Source organism: Xenopus laevis, chromosome 1L (assembly GCF_017654675.1).
Source record: "Xenopus laevis strain J_2021 chromosome 1L, Xenopus_laevis_v10.1, whole genome shotgun sequence".
Lineage (NCBI taxonomy): Eukaryota > Metazoa > Chordata > Amphibia > Anura > Pipidae > Xenopus > Xenopus laevis.
This window is the reverse complement of record NC_054371.1, coordinates 114,595,885-114,609,687: the sequence shown is the minus strand read 5'-3', so window position 1 is coordinate 114,609,687 and position 13,803 is coordinate 114,595,885. Positions and strand designations below refer to the sequence as shown.

At 36.5% G+C, this 13,803-nt stretch overlaps 2 protein-coding genes across 2 annotated transcripts; both read right to left on the bottom strand.

Moving 5' to 3' along the window:
• Positions 1-1,432: 1,432 nt before the first annotated feature.
• LOC121400699 (gamma-crystallin-1-like) lies at positions 1,433-2,934 on the bottom strand. The gene is made up of 3 exons (XM_041584478.1): positions 2,926-2,934; positions 2,200-2,442; positions 1,433-1,708 (listed from the first exon to the last, which is right to left on the bottom strand). The coding sequence occupies exons 1-3, from the start codon at positions 2,932-2,934 to the stop codon at positions 1,433-1,435; spliced, it is 528 nt and encodes a 175-aa protein (XP_041440412.1).
• Positions 2,935-10,261: 7,327 nt separating this feature from the next.
• On the bottom strand, positions 10,262-11,946 carry LOC121400697 (gamma-crystallin-1-like). Its single transcript, XM_041584474.1, has 3 exons — positions 11,938-11,946; positions 11,226-11,468; positions 10,262-10,537 (listed from the first exon to the last, which is right to left on the bottom strand). Exons 1-3 carry the CDS (start codon positions 11,944-11,946, stop codon positions 10,262-10,264), a joined length of 528 nt encoding a protein of 175 aa, XP_041440408.1.
• Between the last annotated feature and the right edge of the window lie 1,857 nt (positions 11,947-13,803).

Below are 13,803 nucleotides of genomic sequence, written 5' to 3'. Positions count from 1 at the left end.
TTACATACAATACAAAGTCGGTGCACCCAGAAGAAAATAGATGCGTACATCTGAAAATGATGTAAGCGGGCTTGGAGAACTGCTCCTTTTTGAGGGTGGCAGCTGTGGTAGGAAAATGGCAAATAAGCCTGCTTTATGACTACTCCTGGAAGGTAGCAGTTTGTTTCAATTCAACCTATTGTATGTAGCATTATAGTGGGCTGGATTGATACTAATAAGTTTAGCTGTAAAGGTTTACATCTCCTTTAACACCTTCTTCAGCAGTAAATATAGCTTCCCACTGGCAGCTCACTAGCAGACTACAGGTGGCAGCAGCAACATTTGGCATGCACAGTGTGAACATTATATACAAAGACTGTGACAGCAACAAAGGCTGCACCAATTAGGATAGGGCTCCATGCTGGTCATTTTTTGCATGCGCACTGCAAATACAGTATATCCTCTGTGGAAACCCATGGAAACTGAGATCTACACAGAGACTAACAAAGTCTTTCCCAGAAACTTGAAACAAAGTATTTGCACATGCAAATGCGAATAACACACGACAATTTCCGTTCTCGCTCATGTGTAGTACAAATTTTAAAGTTTCAGTATGTTAAGTCAAGTGAGCATACATGGCAAACCTCTTAACCAATAACATTTTAGGATGCGCAATGCTTATCTCGCAAATTGCAGCAGTTCATTTAATTATATTCAGTATCAATACTAAAGCTGATCTACAACTCCCATCTTAGAGACCTGGGTCCTACTCGGCATCTAAATATATCAAATATATGAATCACACCAAATTAATAATATATTCCGTAAGGTCCCGAGTATCTCAGCATTGTAATTGACAATTGTGCAACTAAAACATAAAATATATTTTGGTATTATATTTTCTACTATTATATTTTCTACCAAAACACAGAACAGCAATGATTTTAATTTAAAATTATATTAAATAGTTAATGTTATCAATACATTAACAATTCCCTTACGAAGTAAATATAGAATTACCAAGAACCACCCTGTGACTTAATACAAAAATAAAGAAGTTAATAGGAATAAAGAGGAAGGCATTTAAAAACTACAATTCTGTGGGGACAGAAATTGAATTTAATGAATATACACACTCTAATAAATGTTGTAAAGCAGCAGTTAGGAAGGCAAAGATAAAAAATGAGGAGCGCATAGCAGCAGAGGATATGATTCAATTTAAACTGGAAGCCAAGTCTGTGTTAATGACTTTACCCCAAACAGGTATGTTTGCAAATCTTGTAACTGGACAATGCCATACAAATAAACACAGAGTTGTTCATTAAGCCATAAATATAGGATTTGACCTAAAGCTGTACTACAGATATAAATAAGTACTACACAGAGAAGTAATTTTAAACATCTGTTTTATTGAATTATCAATATAACTGTATTGGTAGATTTTTGACTGGATTTAAAATTTGTGATGAACTCTTCTGAATGAGCCAATTCTGGCGCTTGAGGCTCCCCAGTCATTATATCTCCTGTATTCTCCAGATCTCAGGTAATACTGGCGCCCCCTATAGTTTGGTTCCTCATAGAACATCCAGTGGCCATCAAACACATTACAGGAGTGAATGTCATGGAAACGGAATCGATCATAAGTATTGGGGCAGTCATCAAAGAACTCCATCATCTGCCCTTGGAAGTCTCCTCTTTCATAGATTCTCATTTTGTACTGGCCATGGTGCTTAGAAAAAAAGATTGAAAACAAAATAATAAAAAGACCTTTTCATTTAAAGTCAATACTTTTTCAGATGGCCTGGTGACCTTGTTTTAAAATAAGAGTTCTGCAGTTATAAAAATCATTTTATGTTGTATTTGTATCTTTTAACATAAAGGTAAAATCTGGTTCTATACCACCACCAATGGTGCACAAATGTTTGTACACAAGACATCAGACGGCTAAGTTCCCTGTGCAATGGACACAAAACTGTTTCTGTATTAAAAGGTTCTTGCACCTGAACATAGTCCTTTTGTAGAAACACCAGTGTGCCCATCCAGTCTACTTTAATGAATTGTGTACAAGTGAGAGTATTGATGCAAGTAGACACTAAAACCCTAATGCTATTATTAACACCTCATGCATTTTTGTGCCGAAAGTCATGCCATGTCCCCCTGAAAATGTTGCTAGTGGCTGCAATGACATTAAACATTCTGAGAATCTTTACAAACACTTACATTGGAAAAAAAGCGACAAGACCTGATGGAGTCATTGAAGCCCATCCATCTCTGGAAGTCTGGGTATTCTCCTTGCCAGAGATAATACTGGTGTCCCCTGTAACTGGGGTGCTCATAGAGGATCCAGTTTCCACCCTCTACCCTGATGGAGTTACAACGATTGAAGTATGAGGACAGGTCAGAACAGTCTGAGCCGCACTCATAGTGGCGGCCTTGAAAGTTCCTTTCCTCGTAAAAGAAGATCTGAAAGAAAATATTGAATGAATAATTATTTTTTCAAAAAACTGCTCTAATTGATACAGTACTTATAAGTTTTTTGCTTTTAAAGAAATGCCAGTTTTATTGTTGGCAATTAGAAAAAAATAGAATTCCTACTACACACTTGTTGTTAGAGAGAACAGGCACAGATACAGTTCTGGGTGCACAATGGAGTTTTTATACTTTTCAAGAGAAAAGCTGCCATGTAGAATTGCTGCAAATTGTTTCATTTTTTAGTGAATGCTAATCATTTGTATTGCTATTAGTATGTTCCAATACACTTATTGTAATGTAAGCATGGACTTATTACAAATTGTAGTCTAAACATAAATTTGAAATGTCTACATTTTTTCACCAATTATATTGTGTCTGTAAGCATTAATAACAAATATAGAAGTAAACAAGTGACTCCTAAAGTGTGTAAACTTGATTGTAATTAAAAAGCATTAGAATAGTTAAAGGGCTTACCTTTCCCATTTTGATTGAATGGAAGTTTCAGTGCAATGGAAGGGAGAGAAGTGGCACCTTTATATATGTCCTGTATTGCTGCTGTCTGCATAAGCTGAGCTGAGTGCTTTTGTTCTGTCTAGTAAGGTAAATGTAAAGATCTTTTGTCTGGCATTGTGTATGATCTTGTGCTGTGACAGTTATTTCTCAGTGTTTTCTGGCACATGTTTTCCATAGCTTTACCAAAAGAGCTACCTAGCACTCCTATATAGTTTCAGAATGCTGACAGTATAGAAAATGTTCCATACTTAGTCCATTAATAGTCCAGTGTTTTCTAATTTACCAGGGAATCCATAATTAGGAATCATTTGATCATTGGGAACCTGCTTGGTAATACATATAGAGTAAGAATTAAGGGTAGTCTTCCAACACACTGTAAAATGCATTTGGGTTTCTCTTCCTTAAGCATTTCCTTTTATACCTTAAGTACAGTAGAAATTAGTTGATAGAAGTAACACCAGTGAACATTTAAGTATGAGCTAGAATGGCAGTGGATAAATTATCCCCTCAACTGCACATGTAAATTGGAGGAAACCACATGTTGGCTGTAATACCATTGTTGGCTTTTTTTAACTGATTATTAAAATGGCGAGCATTTTAAACAGCTGCTTATTATTTATGAGAACAACTTCTTGCCAAGTTTCTCCATGAAAATCATCCATAGACTTTGCATTTCGGCAAATTTTAACTCATCATTATATCTATCTATCTATCTATCTATCTATCTATCTATCTATCTATCTATCTATCTATCTATCTATAGATAGATAGATAGATAGATAGATAGATAGATAGATAGATAGATAGATAGATAGGGCCTATTATCTAGATTGCTTGGTATCTAAGGTTTTCTATATAACTGATCTTTCCATAATTCTTCATACCTTAAGTCTTAGAAAATCATGTAAACATTAAATAAACCCAATAAGCTGGTCTGGCTTTCAGTAAGGATAAAGTACAAGGTACTGTTTTATTATCACAGAGAAAAAGGAAATCATTTTTTAAAATCTGGATTGTTTGGATATAATGGAGGCTATGGGAGATGGCCTTTCTGTAATTTGGAGCTTTCTGGATAATGGGTTTCAGGATAATCGATCCCATGCATGTACTGAATTCTATTTGTCTCTGTAATATGGGTGCCCCCTAGGAATAGTGTATAACTTGTAACTAAATACTTTTAGAAAACTGATTTTGACTGTTTTCACTAAACATCTGCTTAATGGGCATCATTGAATGTAAATTTCACTGCAGTGTATTCACTTTTATCCACATGTTTGGTTTATATTGTCTATATATTACATGCTATTAAACTGGTTAGTTCTTATGAGTCAGACATAGCTATTTAACATCAGAGGCCACCTGTCTATATGTTTTCAGTGATACATACATCTTATTTATATTATACATGTATTTTTGTATTTGCACATTATATATCAGTACATATTTGGGAATCAGCTGCTGTCACACACCTTTTAGTTTGGATATTTAGTTTATTAATGAAGGTTTGAGTGCTCTATATGTACGGCTCTTGTTCTTCCTCCTCCATATTGTTTCATTCATTGTTTCTCTGTGCTACCCATCATAATTCACTAACAGGATGAATATAATGAATATGTATTTAAAAGTTAAATAGCTGCTAAACACATGTGAGCTCAATCATATGTATTCTAAAAATCTATTACTATTTTTAAAGACTGGGAAAGAGAACTGCTATCCTAACAATTGTAGTGCTCTTTACATAGTAAATAACATAATAAGTAAGGTTTAAAAAGACACGTCTATCAAGTTCAACTTTTTTAGTCTACATATAACCTGCCTTACTGCTAATTGCCTCAGAGGGGGAAAAATCCTTCCTGAGATGGCAATCAGACCAACTTGTACTATGAGCGGTCTTACATAACCCTGTATTCCTTCATTTCCTAAAAAGCCATCCAACCCTTTCTTAAAGCTTATTAATGTATCAGCCAATATGACCGGTTCAGGGAGAGAATTACACATCTTCACTGCTCTCACTGTAAAAGATTCTTTCTGAATATTTAGACGGACCTCCTTTCTTCTAATTGGAATGGGTGCCCTCTTATCAGCTGGAAGAACAAACTGGTAAACAAAGCAAAGCTTATTGCAGGTTCCTAATGGTAATTTTAAGAAATGTGTTCATATAAAAAAGAACAAAACAATATATTTATATAAATGGCAAGAGGATATCCTTTATTATAAAGTACAAGTCCAGGGGGGCAAGTGCACCCACTTGCCCCTATATGTGGACAACTATGGCAACACATGTTTCCAGGACATCCTCATCCCATACCTTACTAGTTTATTTAACCATGTCTTTCAAGGAGGCTTCTTCAAGGAGATGCTCAAAGCGACTATCACCACATATTCCCATTAATATATTTTGCCCAAGCAGGCTTTACAAAAGGCAGACAAGGTCCAGATAACAGAAGGAAAATGCTATCGCTCATAAAGATCACCAAAAGGAGGAAGTTCCCTATGGTCCTGTTTAGCCTTGACGCAGAAAAGGCATTTGATAGAGAGCAAAGAGTGCATCGGTATTAAAGGATGGGCAAAGGGCAAACAACATTGTATTTTAAGTGAAAAGACTATTAAAAATGCCAATTGCAGAGCTCCTTAAATACCTTAAATGGCATGCATGTTACATACCATTATGAATTTATTGATAATATGCAATTACATTATTTTACACTTTATTTTGTTTTTCAATTTTTTGATTTATTTATTTAATGATTCAAATGTAACAGAGACCATGCACTGTATGCAGAATTTTATAGCTGAATAGGGATGTAGCGAACGTCGGAAAAAAAGTTCGCGAACATATTCGCGAACTTGCGCAAAAACGCGAGCGGTTCGCGAACGGTTCGCGAACCCCATAGACTTCAATGGGAAGGCGAACTTTAACATCTAAAAAAGACATTTCTGGCCAGAAAAATGATTTTAAAGTTGTTTAAAGGGTGCAACGACCTGGACAGTGGCATGCCAGAGGGGGATCAAGGGCAAAAATGTATCTGAAAAATCTGCCTGTGTGTACTTGGAAGAGATAGTGTAGGGGGAGAGCTGTTAGTGATTTCAGGGACAGATGATAGTAAGTTTGCTGGCTAGTAATCTGCTTGATACTGCTCTGTATTGGAGGGACAGAAGTCTGCAGGGATTTGAGGGACATTTTAGCTTAGGTAGCTTTGCTGGCTAGTAATCTACTGTTCTCTTTAAACAACTGCCATACGTTGACCTTGTAGGCATTGTTTGCCCAGTTTTTTTGGACGCAGCCACTGAAGCACAGTTGCCAGAAAAAATATGCCATATAAATGCTGAAAATAGTAATTTTTCGCCATACGTTGACCTTGTAGACATTGTTTGCCCAGTTTTTTTGGTTGCAGCCACTGAAGCACAGTTGCCAGAAAAAATATGCCATATAAATGCTGAAAATAGTCATTTTTTGCCATACGTTGACCTTGTAGGCATTGTTTGCCCAGTTTTGTTGGTCGCAGCCACTGAAGCACAGTTGCCAGAAAAAATATGCCATATAAATGCTGAAAATAGTCATTTTTTGCCATATACGTTGAGTCAACGTATGGCAAAAAATGACTATTTTCAGCATTTATATGGCATATTTTTTCTGGCCTCTGTGCTTCAGTGGCTGCGGCCAAAAAAACTGGGCAAACAATGCCTACAAGGTCAACGTCGTTGACCTTGTAGGCATTGTTTGCCCAGTTTTTTTGGCCGCAGCCACTGAAGCACAGAGGCCAGAAAAAATATGCCATATAAATGCTGAAAATAGTCATTTTTTTGGTCGCAGCCACTGAAGCACAGTTGCCAGAAAAATTATGCCATATAAATGCTGAAAATATAAATTTTTTTGGTTGCAGCCACTGAAGCACAGTTGCCAGAAAAAATATGCCATATAAATGCTGAAAATAGTCATTTTTTGCCATACGTTGACCTTGTAGGCATTGTTTGCCCAGTTTTTTTGGTCGCAGCCACTGAAGCACAGTTGCCAGAAAAAATATGCCATATAAATGCTGAAAATAGTCATTTTTTGCCATATACGTTGAGTCAACGTATGGCAAAAAATGACTATTTTCAGCATTTATATGGCATATTTTTTCTGGCCTCTGTGCTTCAGTGGCTGCGGCCAAAAAAACTGGGCAAACAATGCCTACAAGGTCAACGTATACACTACTACAGCGGTGGATACGGATTACGTAAAATATATGAATGCTGCTTGAAAAAAAGTAACTCAAGTGGTTTTTCTAGAGACGATAATATTATCAATATTTAGACAAAATGTGAACAAGCTCACACAGCTAGATGGCGGGTTGAAGAAAACACTGTGCAAATAATGCCTACAAGGTCAACGTATACACTACTACAGCGGTGGATACGGATTACGTAAAATATATTATGGCTGCTTGAAAAAAGTCACTCCGGTGTTTTTTCTGGAGACGGTAATATTATGGATATTTAGACAGAATGTGAACAAGGTCACACAGCTAGATGGCAGTTGGTTGAATAACACACTGGGCAAAAAATGCCTACAGGGCAAATAATGCCTAAAAGGTCAACTTATACACTACTACAGCGGTAGTAAAATAAAAAAAGTAAAATAAAAAAAAAATGAATATTAAAAAAAAAAAATTAAAGTTGGTGCTGCTGTACTACTAGGAGCAGCAGATTAGCACACCAGTCCCACTCCCCAACACTGCTAGACTAATAGCACTGGGCTCTTATAGTAGTAGTAGTAGTAGTAGTAAAACAACAAAAAAATAAATAAAAGCAGTCCTTACAAGGACTACTGTTATTGCAGCAGTCAGCAGATGAGATCAGAAGCAGGACAGCTGCCCACAGCAGCTACATACAGAGCACTGCAGTAGAAGGTAGATTACTAGCCAGCAAAGCTACCTAAGCTTAAATGTCCCTCAAACCCCTGCAGACTTCTGTCCCTCCAATAACAGAGCAGTATCAAAACGATTACTAGCCAGCAAACTTTCAACTGTCCCTGAAATCACTAACAGGCAGCAGCTCTCTCCCTACACTATCTCTTCAGCACACACAGGCAGAGTGAAAAAACGCTGCAGGGCTTCGGTTTTTATAGGGAAGGGGAGTGGTCCAGGGGAGAGCTTCCTGATTGGCTGCCATGTACCTGCTGGTCTGGGGTGAGAGGGCAAAAAAAAGCGCCAACAATGGCGAACCCAAAATGGCGAACGTCGCGCGACGTTCGCGAACTTCCGGCGAGCGCGAACACCCGATGTTCGCGCGAACAAGTTCGCCGGCGAACAGTTCGCGACATCTCTATAGCTGAATAACATTCACCAGCTAAGCAGTATTATGTATGATAATCAGTATTAGACATGTGTGTATTAGACACACACAGAGATAATTTATCAATATTCTAAAAGTTTTAATTATACTTATTGACTTTATGTATTTATATAATGTGGATGTGTTACACCAATGAAGCTATACAACTATTCTTAGCAGCAGCAAATATGCCACAAATTCAACCATACCTGTTCAGTCAACTAAGTAGACTCATCTCCCCAGACAAAGTAAAAGTGGCTTTAAAGTCAACCCCACAAGGGAAGGCACCAAGCACTATGGTCACACACTGTAGCTGCAATTCCTGCAAAAATGATGACTGCCTGTGTGCATCCATCTGATTAAGCATGTGCGTCTGTTACAAATATTAAATTACAAATATTACATATAATACAAAGTCAGTGCACCCAGAAGAAAATAGATGCGTGCTTCTGAAAATGATGTAAGTGGGCTTGGAGAACTGCTCCTTTTTGAGGATAGCAGCTGTGGTAGGAAAATGGCGAACAAGCCTGCTTTATGAATACTCCTGGAAGGTAGCAGTTTGTTTCAATTTAACCTATTGTATGCAGCATTAAAGCGGGCTGGATTGATACTAATAAGTTTAGCTGTAAAGGTTTACATCTCCTTTAACACCTTCTTCAGCAGTTTTTATTTACAAGACATTCTTCTGTAAGAACTGCAGAATCTGCTCCAGTATTACTGCTAAACTCTGCCTTAAAATTCCTGTAGTTTTGCATACTGGTCTGCAGTTAAAATAATAGAAACATTTCTATAAATATGAATAGATTTAAAAAGAAATGGTTAAGCAATGTCCAAGTAAATAAAGCTTCCCACTGGCAGCTCACCAGCGGACTACAGGTGGCAGCAGCAACATTTGGCATGCACAGTGTGAACATTATATACAAAGACTGTGACAGCAACAAAGGCTGCACCAATTAGGATAGGGCTCCATGCTGGTCATTTTTTTGCATGCGCACTGCAAATACAGTATATCCTCTGTGGAAACCCATGGAAACTGAGATCTACACAGAGAATAACTAAGTCTTTCCAAGAAACTTGAAACAAAGTATTTGCACATGCAAATGCAAACAACACAAGACAATTTTTGTTCTCGCTCATGTGTAGTACAAATTTTACAGTTTCTGCATGTTCAGTCAAGTGAGCATACATGGCAAACCTCTTAACCAATAACATTTTACGATGCGCAATGCTTATCTCGCAAATGGCAGCAGTTCCTTTAATTACATTTAGTATTAATACTAAAGATGATCTACAACTCCCATCTTAGAGACCTGGGTCCTACTCGGCATCTAAATATATCAAATATATCAATCACACCAAATTAATAATATATTCCGTAAGGTCCCAAGTATCTCAGCATTGTAATTGACTATGTGCAATTAAAACAAAAAAATATATTGGGTGATTATATTTTCTGCTAAAAGACAGAACAGCAATGATTCTTATTTAAAATGATATTAAATAGGTAATGTTCTCAATACATTAACAATTCCCTTAAGAAGTAAATATAGAAGTAGCAAGAACCACCCTGTGACAATACAAAAATAAAGAAAGGAAAAAAGAGAAAGACATTTAAAAACTACAATTCTGTGGGGACAGAAATTGAATTTAATGAATATACACACTCTAATAAATGTTGTAAAGCAGCAGTTAGGAAGGAAAAGATTAAAAACGAGGAGTGCATTGTGGCAGAGGATATGATTCAGTTTAAACTGGGAGCCAAGTCTGTGTTAATGACTTTACCCCAAACAGGTATGTTTGGAAATCCTTGTAACTGGACAATGCCATACAAATAAACACAGAGTTGTTCATTAAGCCATGAATATAGGATTTGACCTAAAGCTGTACTACAGATATGAATAAGTACTACACAGAGAAGTAATTTTAAACATCTGTTTTATTGAATTATCAATATAACTGTTTAGTAGATTTTTGACTGGATTTAAAATTTGTGATGAACTCTTCTGAATGAGCCAATTCTGGCGCTTGAGGCTCCCCAGTCATTGAATCTCCTGTATTCTCCAGGTCTCAGGTAGTACTGACGTCCCCTATAGTTGGGTTCCTCATAGAACATCCAGTGGCCATCAAACACATTGCAGGAGTGAATGTCATGGAAACGGAATCGATCATATGTATTGGGGCAGTCATCAAAGAACTCCATCATCTGTCCTTGGAAGTCTCCTCTTTCATAGATTCTCATTTTGTATTGGCCATGGTGCTTTGAAAATAAGATTGAAAACAAAATAATAAAAAGACTTTTTCATTTAAATGCAATACTTTCTCAGATTTTTTCACATGGCTTGTGACCTTGTTTTAAAATAATAGTTGTGCAGTTTCAGTTTCAAAAAATCATTTTACGTTATATTTGTATCTTTTAACATAAAGGTAAAATCTGGTTCTATACCACCACCAATGGTGCACAAATGTTTGTACACAAGACATCAGACAGCTTACTTCCCTGTACAATGGACACAAATCTGTTTCTGTATTAAAATGTTCTTGCACCTGAACATAGTCCTTTTGTAGGAACACCAGTGTGCCCATCCAGTCTACTCTAATGAATTGTGTACAAGTGAGAGTATTGTTGCAAGTAGACACTAAAACCCTAATGCTATTATTAACACCTTGTGCATTGTTGTGCTGAAAGTCATGTTAGAGATGTCGGCTCGCACACCCAGGCCTTCAGTCAGGATAGCCAGGTGCTCAATGCTGGAGGGATCGGCACCCTCCCCAAGGTCAATGGTAGAAATACACTGGCACACACGGCAATTCAAACAGGGAAATCCCTTGTGTCTTTATTTGCTGAAAATCATGCCATGCCCCCCTGAAAATGTTGCTAGTGGCTGCAATGACATTGAATATTCTGAGAAAAAAATTGCATTGTGAGAATCTTTATAAACACTTACATTGGAAAGAAAGCGACAAGACCTAATGGAGTCATTGAAGCCCATCCATCTCTGAAAGTCAGGGTATTCTCCTTGCCAGAGATAATACTGGTGTCCCCTGTAACTGGGGTGCTCATAGAGGATCCAGTTTCCACCCTCTACCCTGATGGAGTTACAGCGATTGAAGTATGAGGACAGGTCAGAACAGTCTGAGCCGCACTCATAGTGGCGGCCTTGGAAGTTCCTTTCCTCGTAGAAGAAGATCTGAAAGAAAATATTAAATGAATAATTATTTTTTCAAAAAACTGCTCTAATTGATACAGTACTTTTTGCTTTTAAAGAAATGCCAGTTTTATTGCTGGCAATTAGAAAAAATTAGAAGTCCTACTATACACTTGTTGTTAGAGAGAATAGGCACAGATACAGTTCTGGAGTTTTTATACTTTTCCAGAGAAAAGTTGCCATGTAGAATTGCTACAAATTGTTTCATTTTTTAGTGAATGCTAATCATTTGTATTGCTATTAGTATGTTCCAATACACTTATTGTAATGTAAGCATGGACTTATTACAAATTGTAGTCTAAACATAAATTTGAAATGTCTACATTTTTTCACCAATTATATTGTGTCTGTAATCATTAATAACAAATATAGAAGTAAACAAGTGACTCCTAAAGTGTGTAAACTTGATTGTAATTAAAAAGCATTAGAATAGTTAATGATTTGGGCTTACCTTTCCCATTTTGATTGAATGGAAGTTTCAGTGCAATGGAAGGGAGAGAAGTGGCAGCCTTTATATATGTCCTGTATTGCTGCTGTCTGCATAAGCTGAGCTGAGTGCTTTTGTTCTGTCTAGTAAGGTAAATGTAAAGATCTTTTGTCTGGCATTGTGTATGATCTTGTGCTGTGACAGTTATTTCTCAGTGTTTTCTTGCACGTGTTTTCCATAGCTTTACCAAAAGAGCTACCTAGCATTCCTATATAGTTTCAGAAAGCTGACAGTATAGAAAATGTTCCATACTTAGACCATTAATAGTCCAGTGTTTTCTAAGTTACCAGGGAATCCATAATTAGGAAGCATTTGATCATTGGGAACCTGCTTGGTAATACATTTAGAGTAGGAAATAAGGGTAGTCTTCCAACACACTATAAAATGCATTTGTGATTCTCTTCCTTAAGCATTTCCTTTTATAGTACAGTAGAAATTAGTGGACAGAAGTAACACCAGTGAGCATTTATGTAGGAGCTAAAATGGCAGTGGATAAATTATCCCCTCAACTGCACATGTAAATTGGAAGGATCCATATGTTGGCTGTAATACCAGTTTTAGCTTTTTTTTTTTTTTACTGATTATTAAAGTGGCGAGCATTTTAAACAGTTGCTTATTAGTGATGAGAGCAACTTTTTGCCAAGTTTCTCCATGAAAATCGTCCATAGACTTTGCATTTCAGCAAATTTTTACCATTTCGAGAATTCACCCATCACTATTGCTCATCATGATCAATGTATTGTTTTATTATTACAGAGAAAAACGAAATCATTTTTTAAAATCTGGATTGTTTGGATAAAATGGAGGCTATGGGAAATGGCCTTTCTGTAATTTGGAGCTTTCTGGATAATGGGTTTCAGGATAATTGATCCCATACATGTACTGAATTCTATTTGTCTCTGTAATATGGGTGCCCACTAGAAATAGTGTATAATTTGTAACTAAATACTTGGAATCATTTTCACTGTTTTCACTAAACATCTGCTTAATGGGCATCATTGAATGTAAATTTCACTGCAGTGCATTCACTTTTATCCACATGTATGGTTTATATGGTCTAAATATAGCATGATATTAAACTGGTTAGTCCTTATGAGTCAGACATAGCTATTTAACATCAGAGGCCACCTGTATGTTTTCAGTGATGCATACATTTTATTTATATTATACATATATTTTTGTATTTGCGCATTATATATCAGTACATATTTGGGAATCAGCTGCTGTCACAGACCTTTTGGTTTGGTTATTTAGTTTATTAATGAAGGTTTGAGTGCTCTATATGTAAGGCTCTTGTTGTTCCTCCTCCATATTGTTTCATTCAGTGTTTCTCTGTGCTACCCATCATATTTCACTAACAGGATAAATATAATGAATATGTATTTAAAACTTAAATAGTTACTAAAAATATGTGAGCTCAATCATATGTATCCTAAAATCTATTAATATTTTTAAAGACTGGGAAAGAGAACTGCTATCCTAAAAATTGCAGTACTCTTTATAAGTAAATAACATCGTAAATAACTTTTTAAGTCTACATATAACCTACCTATCTTACATAACCCTGTATAACCTTAATTTCTTAAAAAGTCATCCAACCCTTCTTAAAGCTATCTAATGTATCAGCCAATATGACTGATTCAGGGAGAGAATTTCACATCTTCACTGCTCTCACTGTAAAAGATTCTTTCTGAATATTTAGATGGAAACGTCTTTCTTCTAATTGGAATGGGTGCCAGGTCCGGACTGAGAATTAAAATAAGCCCTGGCATTTCAGGTACACAGAGGCACAATCAGCCCACACAGAGCCCAAACAGCTCTTACCAGCCC

What these genes read in the sequence shown, in the direction of transcription:
- LOC121400697 (XM_041584474.1), bottom strand. An exon ending in CTTGTCGCTTTCTTTCCAAT is followed by an intron (nt 10,538 to 11,225) that starts GTAAGTGTTTAT and finishes TTATTTTCAAAG; the next exon opens with CACCATGGCCAATACAAAAT.
- LOC121400699 (XM_041584478.1), bottom strand. An exon ending in CTTGTCGCTTTTTTTCCAAT is followed by an intron (nt 1,709 to 2,199) that starts GTAAGTGTTTGT and finishes TTTTTTTCTAAG; the next exon opens with CACCATGGCCAGTACAAAAT.